General features: G+C 40.1%; 2 protein-coding genes and 1 long non-coding RNA gene across 7 annotated transcripts; 2 read left to right on the top strand and 1 right to left on the bottom strand.

The window, feature by feature from the left end:
- Positions 1 to 9204: 9204 nt before the first annotated feature.
- On the top strand, positions 9205 to 17752 carry LOC133926666 (uncharacterized). The gene is made up of 3 exons (XR_009911144.1): positions 9205 to 9550; positions 17226 to 17400; positions 17626 to 17752. It is a non-coding gene; the product is annotated as an uncharacterized LOC133926666 (long non-coding RNA).
- LOC133926664 (zinc finger protein HD1-like) lies at positions 15991 to 18082 on the bottom strand. Of its 2 annotated transcripts, none has more exons than XM_062372687.1 (2): positions 17282 to 18082; positions 15991 to 16505 (listed from the first exon to the last, which is right to left on the bottom strand). In XM_062372687.1, exons 1-2 carry the CDS (start codon positions 18080 to 18082, stop codon positions 16146 to 16148), a joined length of 1161 nt encoding a protein of 386 aa, XP_062228671.1. In that variant the 3' UTR covers positions 15991 to 16145. The 2 variants fall into 2 exon arrangements, with proteins under 2 accessions (XP_062228671.1, XP_062228672.1); XM_062372688.1 differs by having other exon boundaries at positions 17315 to 18082.
- Positions 18083 to 18233: 151 nt separating this feature from the next.
- LOC133926665 (uncharacterized) lies at positions 18234 to 20806 on the top strand. 4 transcript variants are annotated; one of them, XR_009911141.1, is made up of 5 exons: positions 18234 to 18467; positions 18625 to 18692; positions 19820 to 19926; positions 20040 to 20335; positions 20446 to 20806. XR_009911141.1 is itself a non-coding variant. In XM_062372689.1 (4 exons), exons 1-4 carry the CDS (start codon positions 18234 to 18236, stop codon positions 20042 to 20044), a joined length of 414 nt encoding a protein of 137 aa, XP_062228673.1. In that variant the 3' UTR covers positions 20045 to 20806. The 4 variants fall into 4 exon arrangements, 1 of the variants encoding a protein (XP_062228673.1); XM_062372689.1 differs by having other exon boundaries at positions 20040 to 20806; XR_009911142.1 differs by having other exon boundaries at positions 18350 to 18467; positions 18620 to 19926; positions 20040 to 20806.
- Positions 20807 to 21823: the final 1017 nt, after the last annotated feature.

Raw genomic sequence — 21823 nt, 5'->3', positions numbered from 1 at the left:
AAAATCTTTTACTCTTGCCACAAATACACTACGTGAAAAGGGTCATAAGTGACGGGTGATAACCGTCATGAGTGACAGGTCCCGCACCCGTTACTCTGAACACATCACTAATGACTAATCATAAGTGACAGGTCCTTACCCGTCACTAATGAGGTCATTATGACATGTCACAACTTGACTCATCACTAATAGAAGTCATAAGTGACGAGTTATAACTGTGACCCATCACTTATAAAAAGTCATAAGTGACGGGTCAAAGTTATGACCCGTCATTTATGACTGATGAACATTTTTCGTGTTTATCAGACACAAAAAAGTCAAAAAATATTTTTTTTCACCTGAGTCATCCCAACGTAAGGGGCATCACCACTCATCACGTGTCACATGCTATTTTCACACTATTTTTAAACTCTGCATTCTGTAGGAATCGATCGAACTCATGACCTCCGCTCGCGTGCGTTGCCCCTTACCACCTCACCCTCACGTGCATTATGAAGGAAGCAGGATATTATATCTTTAAAAGTTCCTAAGTGACGAGTCATAACCGTAGCCCGTCACTTATGACTGGTTTTTGTCGAATTGTTTTTATCCTTTTAATATTTTTTTGCCGAAGGTCGTAAGTGACGGGTCACGGTTATGACTGCTTTTTGTCGAATTGTAATTTGATAGGTGACTCAGAGTGACCTTCGGTATAGACATAACTTTTACATGTGGACTCTGATTTCGATGATTTTTGACTTTACGGATATCTATAGAAAAAGTTACATCTGTTACTCCTCGACAGAAGATTAAGTTCTCATCCTCTGAAGTTTCTACACCGTTTTTAGAACGCGCGTTTATATCATAACCGTCATCCCTTACGTCAAACCTAAGCAAAAATATACAATGGTTCCTATTCTAGTGCTGTTAAGGTAAGAAAAAATAAAAATATATAAAAATATATATAGCATCATGCGATGTACATATTTACTATATAAGAAAAAAATTAGTTGCGATAGAAAACTGATTAACTAATATATCTAATGATTGATTAATTAAAATTTCTTCACTTGCTCTGTTTCATTAAATTAGTCATTAGTGACGGGTCATAACTTGATATACAACTAATAACTCTCTATGATGATCCGTCACTGATGAGTTGATCATTAGTGACATATCATAATTTGATCCGTCACTTATGACTGGTCAGTGATGATCTGACACTTATGACTGATAATAAGTGACTGGGGCACAGTTTGACTTATCACTTAGGACTAATAAAGAATGATCTGTTACTTATAACTAAGTAATAAATGATAGATTATAACTATAACTCATTATTATTATTATAAATAATAGATCATATTATAACTGGTTATTAAATTTATATCTCTTTTATTTGTTTTTCACGTGTGATAACCCAATCGCTAGATCCACTGGATTCATCATCTCGACCAACTTGAATAATGAGCATTCTGCTGCACCGTTTTCTAACGTGTCACATAATTCGTCTTTCCATGAGCCTCCTGCGATGTCACTACAGGCTGCAGATAACTTGGTATCGATCGACGCGAGAAGACAATATTGTACCTGCGCATTCTCCTGCACCGTGCGACAATGTTGATGCCACCCTTGCTGAACAAGCCGCCGCCCTCGATGCTTCGTCACAACGTGTCGCGACACAGGGGGCTACTGCGCTGCCCCCCAGCACCCGATGATGACACGTCTGCGCAACAACATTCGGTGTCCCAGACAATTTCCTAATGGCACCCGTGTATGACAGAACTGCACATCTCGCAGTACTTGAACCAGATAATCTTGCACTGAGCATGCCATGGATGAGGAGTACTCAGCCTTGATGAACAACGGCACATGTCATTTGGTTCCCTATCAGGGAGGTATGAACCTTATAAATTGCTAATGGGTATGCAAATTGAAAATGAAGCCTGATGAGTCTATTGACAAATATAAAGCTTGATTGGTGGCTAAGGTGGGCTAAGCACCATTGGTTTTTATTTACTTTTGAGATAACTTTTTGCTGCAATGTCAATGATCAAGTGCTAGAGAAGAATTTATCATGTAATATAATATCTAGTTCTTGTTAAATCAAGTTGAGAGCTCGAACCTGATGTACGTGACACCCTCATGTTAAATTTAGAATTTGCACCTGAACTCATGAAGTTGTAATATTTTATAGATAGTGGATGTATAACTTCTGGCTTCTGCACTAATAAGATGTCAAGATGTTTAAGATGCACATAACCATCATTTTTTAAAATAGGCACTCTGATTAGTCAGGCATACATGCATTCCCTCACCCAACTTGTAATATGGATCAAGACCTGTCGTGTATTCTAAAATTTGCACTCTGATTATGTCTTGTGATGGAGTTATGTTATAAACAATATGCGTATTGATTTTGGATTTTGTCTTGAGACGTATATAGGATAATACTAAAATGCACTACGTAAGAAACCAACATAAGAGACACCATATTAATGACGATCTCTCAGGAACTGTCACTGATCCCGAGTTAGGACCCAACCAAGACTCATCACTAATGACATGTCATTAATGACGGAAGAGGAAATCACTTGTTACTAAATACCATAGTGACAGCTCACATGAAAGCTCCTCACTAATGACAGAGTCATGAGTCATTAGTGACGGATAGAGACGACACATGTCATAAAAGATAGCCTCTGTACCGTATAGTGCCAAAGCCACACATTAGTTACGGGTGACAACTACGACTCGTAATTAATGTAAAAGTTACAACCCATCACTAATGGTTGGTTGGATCTTGAGTTATAACTGGTCAAAAGAATGCACATTAGTGACGGGGCATAGCTATAACCCATCACTAATGACTGGTCGGATCTCGAGCATTTATATAAGAATAACTGGTTGGAAGAACACATATTAGTGACATGTTATAGCTATGACCCATCACTAATGATCTTCCGATCAACTCTTGTTCCTTCTGACCAGTATCAAAAAACTACTCAAAATCTGAATAGAGTCATTAGTGACAAGTAATAGCTATAATCCATTACTAATGATTAAATGCAGCTCATTTTGGAAATTCATAACCTTTTCATACGGGTCAGATGAAGACATACTTTATAGAGTAAATTTCATAAAACTACGCTATGATGGTAAAAGCAATCACAAAACTACATTTTTTTAAAGCTATTTTATGCAACTACACTTTTCCTGTCCTTATGTTTCAGAGAACCACACTCTCAATAATAAATTTCATGAAACTACACTTTCATTGTTATTTCATATCACAAAATACACATTTTAAGAATATATGTCACAATACTACACTTAATATTGTCATTCCATTTTAAAAAACTATATTTATGAATGTGTAGTTTTGCGATACCAAGTGACAAAAAGTATAGTTTTATGATACAAAATGTCAGTAGAAGTATAGCTTTGCTATACATAATGCCAGGTAAAGTGTAGTTCTATAAAAATGATTTTTAAAAGTATAGGTTTGCGATACAAAGTAACAACAAAGTGTAGTTTTGTGAAATTAATCTTTAATAGTGTGGTTCTATCGTTTTTACAATCTTAGTGTAGTTTTGTGAAACTCGCTAAACTTTATATGAATAATATAGCTCTTGACGACATATATAATTTTGTAGTTGATCATTTTTTATTTAAAGTTATATAGATGCACAAATAAACGTCTAAAGACTGTCGAAGAAAACCACATACTTGACTACAAACTAAATTGCTAGATCTAGTATAAAATTAGTATGATTAATTGAAAAAGTCACACACATGACCACAAAGTTGAAAACTGCAAATTTAAAGATTTTTATCATGAGTTTGGTAACTCGGATTGATAAAATATCTGCATAACACTAGCTTTCGGATATAGCACTATGTTTTAAAAAAAATTAGGCAAATTAGAGAAGGTCAATTTTCTGACAAAAACTTCAGATGTCCTGTCAAGGGTCTTTTGAGTCCTTTTGGGCTTAAGAAAGGTACATGTGTAAATAATTATATTTTTTTCAAACACGCCTCCCCATTAGTTTCAAAGTAGAGGTCGGACGTTGAAATCAGACTTCATATGCAAAAGTTATGACTGTTTTATTGAATACTGCACGAATTGGATACAAATTTTTTTATACGGAGTTGGATGGAGACAAATTTCATATGAACATTATAGAAATCAATGAGATATATAACTTTGTAGTTAACTTTTTATTTAAAGCCACATAGATGTAAAAATAATTGTTCAAATATTTGAGCAACTAAGATCAAAAGAATAAATTTCGATATATTCATCAGGTAAGACTATGAAATGAGATAGTAAGGAAGCTTTGCGTGAGGGGATGTTGCCGGTTGAATCCCATAAAATGCATGATCAAGTTATTTGCACAGTTCGAGTAAGAGTGATCACAGGAGCCATAGGGGGCCGTGGGGTGTTCGTTTGTCGAGTGTAAAAAAGTTTCTTTTTTTGTTTTTTAAACATACCCGCCACTGATGTGTAGACCCATCACTATTAATAACGCGTTCGGAGTAACGGATGTGATACCTAGCACTAATGAGGGTTATCATTCGTTATTAATGAGTTTTTTGCCCTAGCGATTATGTTCATTTTAATTAAACAAATACCTCCTTCAGCTGTCATTTAAATATGGGTTATCATGCGATATGTCAAAAGGAACGGGCGTGCTAGCTTTCATTTTTATGGACAACTGACGGGTCAATTAAGTTGATTGCGAGTTGGACGGCTTTCCACGGTTTCTCCCAAGCTAATCTATAGCTTTGACATAATGTACCAATCATGCACAAAAATAGTGACATGCCTGATAAAACTGTTACTGTTAAATTAAGGGTGAAGAGAGTACAATAATATAAATGGTTAGAGAGCTAAACTTAGCAGTATCTGATTCTAAAGCTAACTGGTGTGCATCTAACTGATACTGACGTTAATACTCACGACAGTTGACACTACGCGGGCCGGGCAATGGTTCATATTATTCCCTGCAGTTTGAGTTGGAACTTGGAAGGGAACTTCGTGACGAACGTGCAACAAGTGGCAGTGGAGAACTCCTATCGTAGATGCGAGATAGAAACAGTTCAAGCACTAAGACTTGTGAATTAAACATCTGTAACTTTCTCAGAAAATAAATAATGTTGCAAAGATTTTCAGCTTCTCAAATTCTAGATTCCGGCCTACTAAAGCTATTACATTTCACATATGTCTCCTCCTGAAGTGGCCTACTAGCAGCTTAGCGAATCTAGCGTCTCTGTGAACAAGAAGTCCAGAAGAAGGCTAAAAAAAATAAGAAGTCCGGAAGATGGACATGAAGAAAACCTTTTCCATCATCAATAAAAGTGCAGAGAGGAACTAACACCCTAGTCGTCGATTGTCTTTACCATTGTCAAAGCAATCTGTAATATCTGGTATGTATGATCAAATCAATCATTCAAATCAACCATTTTACAGAAGAAGCAGAGAGACGCAGCTATCCTGAAAATTTGAGAGATTCTAGTGTTTGATAGCCTGAAAGCAAAGCTTTGTTACAGTCACCGCATGTGAAGTGTTCGATCTTCGTAGTACGCTCATGCACCCTTCTTCTTCCTCCGAACAGCATGTATTGCCCCATCTCCCGCACTGGTAGACTCAGTTCGCAACCTACCACCACCCCCGCCGCTATCTACCTTCTCTTGTCCCTGTTGCCTGCCTTCTCCCACCCTTAACCCCCGCCCTCGATCCTTCCCAACCGGTGGTCCTTCGCAACCTGTAGTTGGTGGCTTTCTTGTCGCCTCGCTCCTGTGTCTGCCACCACCGCTAGGCCGGCCTACTAGCCCATGTCTCTCTCTAAGCCCGAGGAACATCTCTGACCCAGGGCCAGCTCTGAGGGGGGTGAGCGAGGCAGCCGCCCCAAGCCCCTCCTTATATACCTGTGTATAGTATGCATGTGTAGCAGTCCGCATGATAACAGATAAAATTAGGCTCAAAGTAGTAGCTAGTGCTGTATTTATTTTAGAAATTTCAATGTGATTTTGCTTCTCTGGACCGAATCTTTGCTGTTTCTGGGCCTTCATCTGGATGGGCCCAAGCGGGTGTGCCCTAAAAGGGTGTCGGCTGAATAGATGAGGGGGAGAGAAAGAAAGAATCCCCTTCGGGGGGAGGCGGCGGCGGCGGTTGCAACCACCTCTCCATTCTTCTCGCGATGCAGCTCGGTTGGGAGATTCCTGGCGTGTGCTGGCCGTCTGATGGACCGGATAGGGAAGGGCTCGCCGAGGGTTCGGAGAGGCTCCTCTGCACCGTGAGTTTCTCGTCGCCTTCTCCCCTTTTTCTACCGAGCCTTGGCTTGGATTCAGTAGATGAGAACGCCGGGGGCATCTCACAATTTTGGGTTTTCCCCTCTTTTCCTCTTTGTGATTTGAGCTTTGGGGTTGAGAGCTTAGACTCCAACCGAGGCTTTGGCCTAAGCTCTTGCAGCACTGGAGGCATATTGTTGGTGCTCGGAGCTGCGCTGCCGAGGTTCGCCCGTACTGCACAGGTTGTGCGGTTGAGGTATTGTATCTCCGTCATCCCTCCATCCGACGGCAAAGTCGGTTGATTGGATTTCTGGGACTGCAGCATTCGTGCTGTGCCTTGCCTCACTCTCGAGCCTTTCCAGCATATTCACTGTGAGCTCTCTCTATTCCACTGATCTGAACTGTTAGATGCATGGTATAATTGCTCTGTGATGATAAATTTCATTGAAATTGAGTTAGAATGTTGAGTACAATAGATACAACCTTGATTCTCTGTCTGCAATTTGCATGAGCAGTGATATGATCCTTCAATTTTGATTAGAAGGAGTCTGATCTCCTGTGTGCTGATTTTGCTTGAGTTATCTGTCACTGCCTATTAGTTTTCACTCTTGGACTTGAGTAGCATGTATTTCTGAATTCAGCACATTGTGGAGATTGCTCAGCATTCAGCAGCTTGGAATAGATTCTAGATTACTTTCTGTCCCTTGTGCAGAAAGGTTTTAAAGTTTTGTTAATTAGTTCTGAGAAGGCATGATGCTGGCTATGTGCTGAATTCTGATTTTCAGTAAAGATATACTTGCTGTTCTAGTCAGGAATTTGTGAAATTGTATATCAAGGTTGTCATCTAGTGTGATCTCATATTCTAGCTTAATTAGTGATATGATTTAGAGGTCAGCTTGGGAACAGATCTTTATTGATCTGGAGCCAGCTGATATGAACAGTTTGAGAGCCATATGAATATGTCATCTAGTTCAATTCAGATTTTATTTATGGTTTACCTTCTCAGTGCTCATGGTATGAAAGACATGTATTTCATATTCTTGTCTTTGTTATATTTGATCTACTGTTTTTATTATCTTCTTAGAGGAATATGTATATATATGCTTTTTATATCGAACATATTTCAACATCTAGGTCTAACAGTCCGGATGGTAGGACACAAATACTCTAGTTCTTCTGGTCCATAAAAGATCAAGTGACCTGCCTGCCTAGTTTCGCATGCCCGCAGCTTCGATCGAGGACAGGCGTCAGCTATTGCCATATAGTTTTGATCGTTGGTTTTTCTTCTCTATAGTTTCTACTCCAACTTATTGTAAATACTCGTAGACTCTATCCAGAATATTGTCTTTATAATTGATATATAAATATTTTGATGTTTATATTCAATTGGCTCGTATTTTTTGTTTTGCCTTGGATCACTAAAATCTTAGATCCGACCCTGCTAGTCTGACCCTGAAAATCCCCACCTCGAAAAAAATCATCCAATGAAAGTATAGCTTGGACTTCTTTGTTTTAGGTACAATGGATCTCACTCGATGATTTTTTTAGAAAATAGAAACTTTTTTGAAATTTGAATAAAACAAAAAATAGGGCAAATGATGTATGACATATCATCTAACACACAATCTAGCGCTAGACGACATCTATTGTTAGTGAAAAATTTGATGACGATCACCTCTAATGCTTGGCACGTCAAACATATGTCATCCTTGTAACAATTTTCTTAGGTATGATTGGTCGCTCACATGAACTGTATATTGGCACGTCAAACATATGTCATCCTTGTAACAATTTTCTTAGGTATGATTGGTCGCTCACATGAACTGTATATGTAAGTTAAAGAGAAGTAGGCTGAACAGAGTCATATTTGTTGAAAAGAAAAGTGTTTGATTGGTTATATTTATCTGGACATGTTGAGGTAAGTTTCAATTTGGTTGATTGAATCTGAGAACGTATGAATAAATACAAAAATTGAGATTGTGATTGGTTTGCTCGTGTAAAGATGATTTTGTGATATTGATATATAGATCCGTCTATATAAGCGGATACAGTAAACTGCATTCGTCAAGCCTATCTATGGTGGGAAGCTCAAATCGAGTTTTCCTCTTAAACTCAGTTATGAACGTATATTTACAAACATTGAATCAGACTGAAACATTACATATAAAAAATTAAATATATTTTTTCTAAGATTATACATAACTATCAGACTAGGTTACTCTTATTACGGAGAATCAATCAGACCCTTAGATTCTAATATCCAATTCCTCACTCAAGGATTAGCCCATGTTGTCCTTCAACTCTTTTCCATTTGGAGGAACAACGTTGGGCCAGGCCAAAGGCCCGCGATCTCGGCCAGCTCCCAACCGGGTTTAGATCAGAGCTAGGCTTCAGATTTGGGTCCTATTTCCGACTATACCTGACCTGAAAGCGGCACTACCGGAGCCCAAGTAGACCGAGCCTAAGCCTAGGCCTACCGGAGCCCATCGTTGTATGCGGTAGTGCGGTGCACGCATGAGCAAGTTTGTTCGGCTCAGGCTCGATAAAAGATCAAGCCAAACCCAAGGGAGCCTACATGGTGGTTCAGTTTCGGATGAGCCCGAGTTCATCCAGAAAGTTTGAATAGATCTTGCCATCTTGTTTGGTTATTATAACGTGTTCATCTAAGTAGGCTTAAAGATGATCTTTCTTTTTGTTCTTACAACTTTATTTGCATTTTAGAGATATAAAAGAGTATAGATTTAGTAGGATAGTAAACTTAAATAAAAATTATAATATTCATTAATTCGAGTCTGGGTGTATATTTAAGTTTAACTCCTTTTAGTATCGAGCCGAATTTAAACTGAATGTAGAATGAATCGAACTCGAGTAGCTCACGAGATTTTTTACAGCCCTACCACTCACTCATGTTCTTTGCTCGAAGTCGTATTTTCTAGTATACGCAAACCTCTTCCGTTGGAAAGAGTAGCGCGTTTCGTCTCCGCCGCAGCGGCAAAAGCCGCGCCTGCTCGGTCCCTCCTTCCTCCCTTCGTGCTCGAGGTCTCTCCGATCCTCCGACCGACGCAGCGGCAATGGAACGGGATCGCGGCTCAGCCCTGACGCCCGCGACGGGCGAGGAAAGGAAGGGAGGCGTACGCCGCGCCGGCGGCGGCTTGGTTCGCGGCGGCCGTCCCAGCCGCCCGTTCGCTTCGCCTCGACCGCTTCACCCGTGCTGATCCAGGAGGTACACCCTACACCACCGCCCGGGGGAACGCCCTGCATTGCGTGTTCGTACAAGGTTAGAGTTCGTCTCACGAAAAGTAGAAAAAATAGCGCCTTAATTTTGTACCATGCTTGTTCCTAGGTTTCCACGAGATTATGTCTGTTCGGCACACACATTTATTTGACAGCGCTAATTAGTTTCTACGGTGGACCATGGAAAGCTCCATCTTGCTCTACATTTAGCAGGGTTCGGCACCAGAAATTACTATGCGGTCTGTTTGCATGTCTGGGAACTGGGTTGGGTTTAGTTTAAGAAAGTATCAAATCCTGGCACAGTCGCTGGGTTCATGTTTTTCCAATCATGTCAATTTAATATGCTAGGAGGCTCTTAAGCACCAGGCGCCACCCGACCACCTTCCTAGCGCCTAGCACTTTCTTGAAAAACGTAAATGTAATATTCTGTCAGATTATTAGTAATCTTTCATACTCGCATAGATAAATTTAGGGCCCGTTTGTTATATATCCAAATTCTGCCAGAAACGTTTTGGTTCCGGATTTTGTTAGAAATATTTATCTCGTGAATCAGAATCAACTATGGAAATCGTTTGGCTAGCTGACTGGATTCAATTTCGTAAAAGAGAAGATGATGGTGCAATCGGTAGCAAAGAGACGAGAAGGAGGAGGTGAGACACACGGGCATATTGGTTTTGGTTAGATATTTTCACTAGTGGCAATTGCGGGTAAATACATTGTAACTCGAGGGGGAGGTTGGGACCGAACCACCCGTTTCTCTGGTGGAACGCCCGTTTTCCCATTTCACCAATTCAACCCACAATCAAGAAACATTTCATAGAGAAATGGTGAGGTGCAGCCCATTTGGAACACCTCGGGTCGATTCCGAGGAGAAACAGTTCTGATTCCGCAAACCAAACGGGCCCTTAATATCCCTTGGTGCTGCTTTGTGATTTTTCATACTGTAGTTAAAACTTTTGTGATTGTCCAATGTCATTTCGTCCACCTGAAAATAGAGCTAGGGGGTCATTTTGTCGTCACAAAAAGCCTGGTGCACTTACTTATGACAAAGTGGCCTATACATCAATCACGTAGTTCTATATACTTGTTAGTTGTTACGGCTCATCAGATAAAGTTAGTCTTTTGTCTCTTGCTCCTGCTTGGAGCCTCATTGCCATCCTCCTCAAGAACTTGCTGATGTCTATGTTCAGAATATTCAATAGGTTCAAGGATTATCTCAGAAGTTTGACTAGAAGTGTTATGTAGATCCTTCATAGGAAATATGCTCTCATAGAAAGTTGCATCTTGAGACTCTATAATTGTATCGACAAGCATGCCAATTACTTTAGATTTAAGTACTAAAAATCCATAAGCAATGCATCAATGAGCATATCCCAGAAAGATACAATTCACTGTTTTGAGTCTAACTGATAATTTTTTTTAGTTATTAGTACGGTGACTTTTGCCAAGCACCCCCAAGTGCGCATAAGAAAGTGATGGTTTTATCTATTCCCATTCTTCATATGGTGGTTTCTCCTTATTCTTGTTAGGAACTCTATTTAGAACATGACACAAGGTCAACAAGGTCTCCTCCTACCATGCCTTAGATTACTTGTAGTGTCTAACATGACATTAACCAAATCAGTCAGGGTGCAGTTCTTCATTTCGGTAACCCTGTTTGATTGTGGCAAATAGGGAGGCATCCTCTTATGAATAATATCATGTTTCTTACAAAAATAAGTCAGTCACTAGAGAAATACTCTCCATCATGACCCGATCAAATCTTTTGATTTTTGTTTCCAATTCGTTTTCAACTTCTACCTTATGATTTTAAAGTAGTATGGAGCCTAATCTTTTCTTTCAACAGATATACATAACAGAATCTAGAAGCATCATCAATCGAAGTCATTAAATATCTTTGGTGTCAAATTTCTCTTCTCAGCTGTCTTGTGAGCCTTATGAGGTTGCTTGGATTGCATACAATTTTGACACTTAGAACCTTTGACAATAGAAAAATTTAGAATTAAACTCATACTGGAAAGATGAGACATACAAACAAAATTTATATGACATAATCGTGAGTGTCAAACACTAGCCTATCTCTATTAATATTGCTACAAATACAGTTTACAGCTTTATTACAGAATTTAGAAAAGGAAACGCGGAATAAGCCTCCGTACTCATAGCCTCTACCAATAAAAAGTCTATGTTTTGACACAACTACTTTATTAGACTCAAGCATCACCTTAAACCTGTTTCTACAGAGAAGGGAACCGCTAACTGGATTCTTATATTGAAGGGACATACAGTTCTTCAGCTGCCACGATCTTTCCCGAAGTAAACTCCAGATGTATTGCCCCAACACCATGAACAGAAGCATGTGACCTATTCCCTGTTAGGACGAAAGAATCCCGAGTGACTTGATAAGAAGAGAGGACTAGAATATCAGCACACACATTTACATTAGCTGAGTATCAGTCTACCAACTGGTAGACTAACTCACTGAAAAAATAGTAGGTAAATTACCATACCCGATAGCTCCATCTCTAGTGTTACCAATGGTCACGTTGACAGATTTTGAGTTTTGTTCTTGATTAACCTTTCTTCCTTTGCGGTGTGGACATTTTTTAACCCAATGCCCAACCTCTCCACAAACAAAGCAAGGTTTATCATCTGTGTTCATCTTATTCTTGAAGTTGGTGGTTTGTTTGATCTTCCTATTTATCCCTTTGAATTTGTCGTTAGAGGATTGTTGCACCACATTGGTACTAGACTGTCCCTCGCCTCTTTTGGCATGCATATCCTTAGCCCGAGCTTTCTCCTCAGCACCAACAGACCCGATTAGATTCTCAATAGAGATTTCTTGTCTTGTGTTCTAGAGTAGTGACAAACTTCCTTCATGAAGGTGGTAATTTAGCAATGATGCTCCCAGCCACAAACTTGTCGGGTAGTGGACATTAAAGGAGTTTGATTTCCTTTACAATGCACTGTATTTCATGAATCTGCTCGACTACAAAAAGATTATCAGTCATCTTGTAGTCATGATATTGCTACATAATATGCAATTCATTACTTGCATCTGACACACCTAATTTAGTATTTAGTGCATCCCACAACTCATTTGCATCCTTTATGAGCATGTACACATCACAGAGACGGTCCGCAAGAACACTAAGAATGCATGATCAAAGAGTGTGTTGGCTTCCTCGAATGTCTTTTCCTGTTTAGGAGAAAGGGTCATTTTTTAGGTTTGCGAGACGCAACCTAATGCCGTAAGCCCCATATAGTGGCTTTAACTTGCCATCTCTTAAAGTGCACACTGCTAAATTTGTCCGGCCTCAGTGCATCAGCAAAATAAGTCATCGTTAAATCAAAATTCCTACAATAGTTTTTTGGATTGTTTGATAAAAGTGCACTTTTAGATTTAATTTAATTTCTAGATAAATCATGAACAAGAACTGATAGATTAACATTATTATGCAGCAACATGCATGTAACAAGACTACACATGTAACTCTCTAATATACATGATAACAGGAACACCAAAGTACTACTCAACATGACATACATGATTAAATGAAATATTGAGCACAACGAATGTACCGAACGGCAGCGAGAGATGCAGAGGCTCCCGTGATGATGATGCAAAAGGTGACAACTGAGAGGAAGTAGATCACGAGCAGTCAGTTGTGAAGAGAAAGCATATCATGAGAAGTTGTGCGGAGTGCTTCCCAAAAACCTTATTCGCCATCTTCCTGTGCAAGATCTCAAGGGCGATGGGTTTCAGAGACCTATTTTTCCGATCGCCGGTGCAACAGGATGGAGTAGTTTACATGTGGTGGCAGCTGGTTAGGTATATATAGAGAAAACCACGTGGTTGAGACGTGCCACGATTGAACTCTTAACCGACACGATTTCTGTATATAACCATGTTGACTGTTTTCCCACGTAGCAAAAGAATAAAACTACAAAATGAGGTCGTATCGCACCTGCGTGCGCCCACACTCTAGCCCGGCCTAGCCCAGCCTGGCGAGGCAAGGTGAGTGAGCGCGCGTGTTCTTCTAGTCCTCAAATCCACATGTGCTAAGGGGATGGGGACTAGTCCTCAAATCCACATGTGCTAAGTTGATCTCCCTCCACCTCCATTAGTAATGTGGGACTAAACACCACATCTTCCCTTTGCTTGTTAGGTTTTCGAGATTTATTGAGAATTAGTCACAAAATATAATGGGTCAGACCCATATATTATAACAGTTGATTCCATGATGAACCTGGTATGCTGAGCAAGTGTTGTTGCCAGAAAATGCCCTTCTTTTACTCTCAGAACTGTACAGTTGATGTTTTTTACTCATGCTAGGAACTCCCTTTACCACATCATACCTTTTTCAGAAACCTTTATTCTTAATGCCGATGCAGATGGAGTAACAGCGCAATCTAGTCTTTGATCAACTTTCTGGTTGATAGTTTTTGTGAAAACAGTCAGGGGTCTCTTTTGTTAGTAGTCAATTCTTTCTAGTTTATCTCTTTTTGGAATCTTGATTTGTGTCACCATTGGACAAGAAAATGATAAATTCCCCAATTCATTCTTCAGTGGTGTATGTGATCATGTTCAGTCAGAATATGGAACTGTATCTCCTATTGTGCTTGACGGTGCCGCAGGTCGGTAGTAGTCAACAACAGAAACTTGCTTCTTTTCACCTTTTCCTTGTTGATATTTTATAATCTTTACTCACGAATTATCTTAGAATTTTACTGTTGCCTCTAGTTGTAACACAATCTCAGAGAGCAATGGTCCTAGATATCTGAATGCATGTTAACTTAGTTTTGTTACTAGCCTAGCTTTGTGGTCCTGCACAGTCAAATGTTACCAGGAGTTATTAGCTGTCTAGGATATCAGTGTGTTGAGATGCCTAAGATATTTGGTGAATGGTCCATCTGTTGTACAAGTGAAATAAAGGCACCACTGCACCAAGATTCAGTGCACTAGGGTCTAAGGAAAGGAAAGTGGAAGTGCTTTCGGATTTATGCTCACTTCATTCAGGAAATATCTGGAGGGCATTTGTGTGGCTTTATGGTTAGGGTACTTACATGACTCAATGGCAATGGTGCATTTATCAGATAGTGTCCCTAGCCTCTACAACTTCTGTTTGAGTTACTGATCACACCCATGATATAGTGAGGACCTAGGCCATGCTGGAAACATATGATGCTCGCAGCTAGGACACAGGTAAATTATTTTGCCTCTGGTTTTCTTTTTGTTCAGAATGATTTGGAGGACTGCAAGAATACTAGCTGCTGAGTGAAGTTCACATTACTTCACCTTTGGAGTTATTCCAATTCGATACAGTCTGGATCCATTATTAAGCAAATGTCTGGATCCATATGTCATTGTTAAGGAAACAAATGTTAATTTCATTCAACAGATGCCCATTGGCAGCAAACAAAAATGATAAACCAGTTATACTGTAGGGCATAATTGAAACAGCACTGCTAAAATATTTCAAAGCAGTGTTGAAAAAATCGGCCGATCAGCAATAATCGGTTCGATTAATCGCTGATCGGCAAGGGAACGAGACGATTAGGGTGAAATCGGCTTAAAAATTGGTTGGCCGATTAATCGGTTTGTCACACCAATTAATCAGGTTGACCACCGATTAATTCTTTAACCATCGATTAATCTCCTCTCTCAAAATGCGTCGTAGCCTCAGTAGCGCCAGCGTCTCGCGCAGTCGCGCTAGCCCCTCGCGCCGCGGCCCCTCGGCCTCCCGCCCCTCAAGCCCAAGCAGTTAGTCGCTCAGGCCCCCCCCCCTCGCGCCGCCGTAGCTCGAGCTCTCGCCGCTCGGGCACCGCTCAGCTCCATCACCTCCTCCTCCAGTCGCCGGACCTGGAAGGGCACCGCGCGTCGTCGATCCTATCCGCCACTGCCGCTACCGCCAAACCCTATCCGCCGCTGCCACCATCCTGTGTGCGTGTGAGTGAGAGAGAGACTGAGAAAGGGGCTGAGGGAGAGGCAGAGAGAGATAAGAGAGGGAGAAAGGTGGGCCACTGCCCAAGAAGAAAGAGGCACACCCAAAGAGATATATCTATTTCAATATTTTTCCTTCTTATACATATCTGTTCTAGTACATTATATTGCTGGATTACATAAAAAATAAGGTATATTCTTTGCTAACTAACCGATTAATGGTCAACTGATTAATTCAGTTAATCATTGATTAACCAATTAATCCCTACTCCTTGGTCGGTCAAGCAGCTACCGATCACCGATTTTTTGAACAATGTTTCAAAGCACAAAGTCATGTTTCTGTTTCATAGCATAGCATTGTTTCTACGGCTGCTGCTAAATCATGGACCCCTTAATTATGTGCATATCATTCCCAATTCCATCTTATTATACTGCTCCTTGTTCACTTAAAAATGTTTAGGTGACTGAGCGAGTACTAACAACATATACCTGCTAGCTGAAATTACAAAGCACTAACAACATATACCTGCTAGCTGAAATTACAAAGCAAAGCATAAACGCTAAGATACTTGATCAATTAAGTTTTAAACAATACAATATTATTCAAGTCATTGATTTCTTAGAACTACTTCCACTTGACCTTATCACTCTGGTAAATACATATGCCTATAAGATAATGTGTCATCAAGTTCCTTCAGAACCATGGAACAGTACCATAGCTACCATCAGATAGAGCTGCAGTTGAAAACATCTGGTCCACTTCGACTTCCATATCTGATCTTTTGGCAAAGCGGCCCTTGATCCTTGGCCGTGCTTCTGCATATGTCTTCCTTGTTGCATATCGTATGGTCTTCTCAAACTTTCTATTCTTCTTCTTCTCCCTGTACCTGAGGACCCTGGTCTCTCGGTCCATGGAGTTTAAGTGTAATGGCATCTGAAGTGAAGAACCTGAGAACAGATTGATGGCTCCAGCAGGTGTCAGGATGCTCGGGTTTGTCATGTCTGTTGCCATGTTGTCTGGTACTATACCCACCTCCATTGATGAGAAAGATATCTGAGATGGAATCGGTAAATGGTCACTGAAATATGCGAATCATGAGATTGCAGGTGTCATAGACCCTGCAATGATATGTAGATAGCTTTAATTTCACTCTATACATGGAAAAGTTATGTTCTTCTTTACTAGTGCAAAGTAAAAGACTAGAAGTAATGTAATTCTACTAGATATAAAATCTGCATCGCACTTACCAATTATCAAATAGCTAGCTGAGCCCCAATATATTTTTGTTGTAGTGATTGATGTGCATAAAGAAGCAGATAACATAGCACAAGTAGATAACATAGCATGTAGCTTGCACATGATTCGACTTGCATATGAAATGTGGTTTTCCATGGTGATCAATCTTTAGAATTTAATTTGCCTAGAGATAGCATGGATGTTCTATGCCTAAAACTGCATGAACCCATCAATAAATTTGCCTAAAGATTATTTTTAAATGTGCTTTGGCAGCAGTAGAATCTTAATACGTTAAGGACATCTTGTTAGTTTCCTTTTTGAATGTCATAATCATCAGCCTAAGAGTTGTCTGCCTAGAAGAAGAAACAGTTGAAAGGGAAAGAAGTGCAAGAAAGTGAGGAAAACACAGAGACTGCATTTTACTTTCACAAAATATTTTTCTGTTGAGACCAGTTTATCTTACCTTTTTGGTAGACAAAATGTTTTTAATTGGGAATGCTCTTATATGGAGAGTAACATGCTATCCCAAATTTGTAGGATTGACCCCAAAACAAACACATGACATGTGACGGCATAGTAATAGATGAACTCACGCTGTTGCTGATGGAATCGGTGTAAGCACTGACCCCGGAAGTCATGGAGGCAGCCTGCTCTTCCCCTACAACTCCATAGCAACTCTGCTGCTGCTCGTTCGCCATCGCAACTTGTGAAGGTACCACGCACTCGCTTCCCTCGTTCTCTCCAAATTCTTTTTGCATAAGCTGCTCCTGCTGCTGTTGCTCCTGCTGCTCTTGCATCCCGTACTGCTCTGGGTTGTTGATGTGGTTGTCACAGTATGAATTGTACCCAACAAGATCAAAGTATTCATCCACCTCAGCAAAGTACATATTGTTGTTGCTGCTGATGTTGTTGTTGCTACTGCAATTGTTATTGTCAGAATTCTTGCTGAGCAGCAGCCAGGAGTCCACATCGTCTTCCTTTTCCCCGAGGGTGGTGGTGGCAGCTGGTGCCTCAGCAAGCACAGAAGCAGCCGGAATGGCTGCGGCGGGGAGCGGCAGCACAGGCATGCGTTGGTGCCTCCCGGCGAGCGGGTTCGCTGAGTGCACCTGTGTGTCGCAGGTGGCGCACAGCGCTGCCGCGTCAGCTCGGCATGCCAGCACCGCGGGCATACGCTCGCAGGCCTCGCAGACGCGCACGCGCTCATGGCGTGAGGCCACGCAGTTTGCGGCGTGCACCCGCGTGTCACAGGACGCGCAGAGGTAGGCGGCGTCGGCGCGGCAGTACACCACGCTCGGCGCCGCACGACACCCGTCACATGGCCTGGCCCATGGACAGCTCCTTTCTCCTCCTCGAACCTCTTGCTCGAAAACGTTGCCGCCGAAATTATAATTCATGAACGTAGAGACTTTGTAACTTGTAGACCATAAGAGACTCCTAGAGAAGAAGGTAGTAGTGTAGGTAGCATATGTCTTCTCCTGTTCCTCTACCTCGCATGGCTCTTGTGCTGTCTTGCAGTGCCTATATGAGTATGGGGGGAAGTCACCAATGTCAGAAGTTCAGAGCAGAGTACTAATAGTAGGGTGTCAGGGGAATCCAGGGAGTGACACTTGCATCATTCTTGGGGGCGACGAATGCTGTGTGCCTATCTTGTGGTTGGCTTTTGATCTTTGCCACTTCACTGTTCTTTCCCAACGCCAATCCTCAGAGGTCAAGTCGTTTTCAGATAAAGATTTGATGCACTTTGGCAAGCCTGGAGAATTAGATGGCGTGTTCGTCCCGGTAAATCTGCTTGAGCAGTTTGTCAGAACTTTTAAGCGAAAGCAATACTCTGCATGTTTGTAAGCAAAAGGCTTGAATTTATGTTCTGAGTTAGTGCCTCTTATGCTGTAGTCCTGATCTGTTTGTTCATTGTTTCACATTTTCATTCGTAGCACAGGTCAGCTGGGCATTTGCTAAAGGAAATCCAAGGAGGTGGTGTTTTCAATGGATCAAGGCAATTATCTGGTATGTCCTTTGATTGGCACTAGAGGATGCATTTGACATTTCTTGGACTGGGCTTAACCTAAAGGTAGAGAATTGGAAGCCATTGTGATATAAAGGATGCAAAGGGAGGGCGAGCAAGATGCTGCCACTCTCTTTATGCAGCGCTCTTTTGCTAAAGGGAAAGGGAGGGTGGGTTCTTTTGGATTCCAAAGCGTGAGGTTTTATGCCAGTCATTGCCACTCCCCCTTAGCCGTTGCGCCTTTTGGAACCTCAAGTGCAAGATAGCAAGTGGAGATACACAGGAAAAGCTCCAAAGCGCCCCGCCATGTCACTAGATAGTTTCTTTGCTGCCATTCTGATCTGCAAATATCTAACGTGATGTGTAGTGGGGAAGTCAATTTAGTGACGTGCTTCAATTATTTCAGCTATGAGGATTTGTTGCTTGAGCAGTTATTTGTTATCGCTTCTGGTTCGTTTCATTTCTGTTGTAAACCAAGTTATATGTTACTTATTAACCATGTTACACCGTTAAACGTGTCTCCATGGTTAGTTTTTTCATATCTGTTTTTTTCTGCACTAAGTTCGTAAGAAAGATATCCACCCCTGCTCTTGTTCTGTGCGAGTTGTTATGGAGTAGTATTTTGGAGAACTGGAGAAGCATACTTGGTTATAAGTAATTATGTATTGCTGTTGCCTGATCAATACAGCAAGATAGATGTTGTGTTGATATATTGAGTTTTCCAGTTTTGTGATAAAATTAATTTTATAATAAACTCTGTAGTCTAGACTAAGTAATTTTATTTCTAATTTCTATCAATGGAGTTATTTGTGATTTCCCCCCTTTAATCTTAGAAGTGTTAATTTATTGTAGATTAACTCATACTGCACTTGAAATTGCTTCATATTTATTCCTTTGGATGATTGGCATTTTTAAATGGTTAACAAAGTCTTTTCAGTTTGCACAGAATTTTCATCCTTGTACAACAGTACACAAAATTATTCCCTCAACTATTGAAAGGCATAGCACCCTATTTTGAGAATCAATATTCTTCCTACTGATATTCTATTTATACAGCTAAAAGCACAATTTTTTTTCCCGTACCAAAGCCATCTTTATTCCATTGCATGAGTGTGCGTATGTACAACAGTTACATAGAGGTGGTGACCGATGAGCTGCAAAGACTAAGCAACTGGAGAATGGGCCCCACTATCCAGGAATTCTGGCAGATGGTGAATACTAAAGTAAATTCATCAGGTAAGGAGTCTGGGATACCATTTTTTGCTTTCAAACTTGGCATAGCCATCTTTCCAGAATTATTGGTTTCTGTATGTTCTAAAGGAAGAAATGTCATTGTTTTCTGCAAACAGTCTGATGGATACCAGAGTCTAGCTCAACTACTTGTTTTCACGGGAAGCTGATCTAACAAAGGAACATGAGGTTTTCCAGTAAGACAAGCCAAATATAAGTACTTAAGTAGCAATTTCTAATCTAGCATGCATTCAATACCTGTTCTTTTAGGGGAAAACAGTAGGGGCCTCCCCTACTGTGGTAATTATATTAATATAAAGAGAAAGAGAACTGTACAGAGACCCTCTCAGAAAGGGAAAAAAAGGACAGGAAAAAAGATCTATACAGAAGAGGAGAGCCAATCTAAGAAAAGAAGGTTCAGAGATTCATCCTAATAGACTGAAGAAAAGCTTCTTTAACGAAGTCATTTTTCCATCCCTGAAAAGTTGGGTTAATATCAAGATAAAATCATTCCTTTGTTTCCAGATAATCCAGATTGCAATGATGATGAAGAAGGGTCTTGTAAAGTTCCTCCTGGCTTGATGCGTCATAAGAAAGTCCCAGTGAATATCAAGAGCTTGCCAACATCTGGAGGAAAAGGTACAACAAAAGAAAAGGTGAAGGACAGTTTCTTTCACCCTCAAGTTACAAAGAACACAGTTGTAATCGTCTCCTTCAATCCTCAAATACTTCCGTTTCAAAATATTTCTTGTATTTAATCTGTCCATGAGGAGTCATGTAGTAACTTTTAACTTTTTACTGCATTTTTATTTCCAAATCCATGTAAAAGGAGTGGGAGCCAAAATTTCTTTGAAAGGCAAAGAGTAGAACTTTCTGGCTGTGTAAACATTAGATCCTCAAATGTAATACCACTCATCTGATTGTACCGCAATATCCTGTAACTGATTGATTTTGGATTGAAGGAAATGTGGCTCCTGGAATGCTTGTTCTGATAAAGAAATATGGAAGTTTTCTGAATAGACATGTCTTCTCTGTACTGAGCCACCAAGATGTTCTCATTCTTGATAAAAAGAGAAAAACCTTGGTAATTGCTCTCTAAAGGACAATTTTTCCATCACCAACCTTGCAACATGCAATTTCTCTAAAATGATCTAAGAATTTCAAGATATCTTTCCACTAGAAAGAACCTTTATGAACTGAAGCTTGAGGAATTTGACCATGCGAATAATAAGTCTGCCAAATCAAATGAACCCAAGGTAGGTTAGCATTGTTATAGAATTTATGAAGATGCTTGAGGAGCCACGTCACAAACAATTTTTCCTTGCTCTATCAATACTTTCAATTAGTACTGAAGGAAGTTTAAGAGTATATATAGTGTAACATCATGAGTTTAAGCATGTTGATTAATTACAAAATTCACTTCAAATTAAAAAAATTATGATTAATTAAGATAATTAAAGTCAAGAAAGTATATGTATGTGTATATGAATGTATATGTATACCACTATGTATACATTCATATGTGTATTAAGGGTATCAAGTTGAATAGGTATTCCCAAAATGCACTAGAATCAATTTCAAAACAATCTCCGCATTAAGATGATCATATGCATTAGTTGAGATTTTGTAGTTCTTTATGTGGATATTTGAAATTGAACGTCTCTCAATTTCAATTCTACTCGTAGATTCTATTAAGCACAAATCCAAATTCAGTTTGGATCCTTTGATTCAAATAATATTAGAAAGTCTTGAGATCAAAGTTCAAATATTCCAAATGAAGTTGATCTGAATCCAAAGTTGAAACTAAATTCAAATTCTCCAATTTGAATTATTCCAAAACCTTTTTCTTTCTCTCTTTCTTTTTCTCCTTCTATTTTTCGCCCGGGCCGGTTTCCTTTTTCTC

This window comes from Phragmites australis, chromosome 8, assembly GCF_958298935.1.
Source record: "Phragmites australis chromosome 8, lpPhrAust1.1, whole genome shotgun sequence".
NCBI classification, from domain to species: Eukaryota; Viridiplantae; Streptophyta; class Magnoliopsida; order Poales; family Poaceae; genus Phragmites; species Phragmites australis.
This window is presented reverse-complemented; position numbering and strand designations above follow the sequence as displayed.

What these genes read in the sequence shown, in the direction of transcription:
- LOC133926664 (XM_062372687.1), bottom strand. Translation starts at nt 18,082, where the DNA reads ATGAATTATAATTTCGGCGGCAACGTTTTCGAGCAAGAGGTTCGAGGA. An exon ending in CCGATTCCATCAGCAACAGC is followed by an intron (nt 16,506 to 17,281) that starts GTGAGTTCATCT and finishes ATTCCATCTCAG; the next exon opens with ATATCTTTCTCATCAATGGA.
- LOC133926665 (XM_062372689.1), top strand. Translation starts at nt 18,234, where the DNA reads ATGTCAGAAGTTCAGAGCAGAGTACTAATAGTAGGGTGTCAGGGGAAT. An exon ending in TAGATGGCGTGTTCGTCCCG is followed by an intron (nt 18,468 to 18,624) that starts GTAAATCTGCTT and finishes TTCGTAGCACAG; the next exon opens with GTCAGCTGGGCATTTGCTAA. An exon ending in TGGATCAAGGCAATTATCTG is followed by an intron (nt 18,693 to 19,819) that starts GTATGTCCTTTG and finishes TATGTACAACAG; the next exon opens with TTACATAGAGGTGGTGACCG.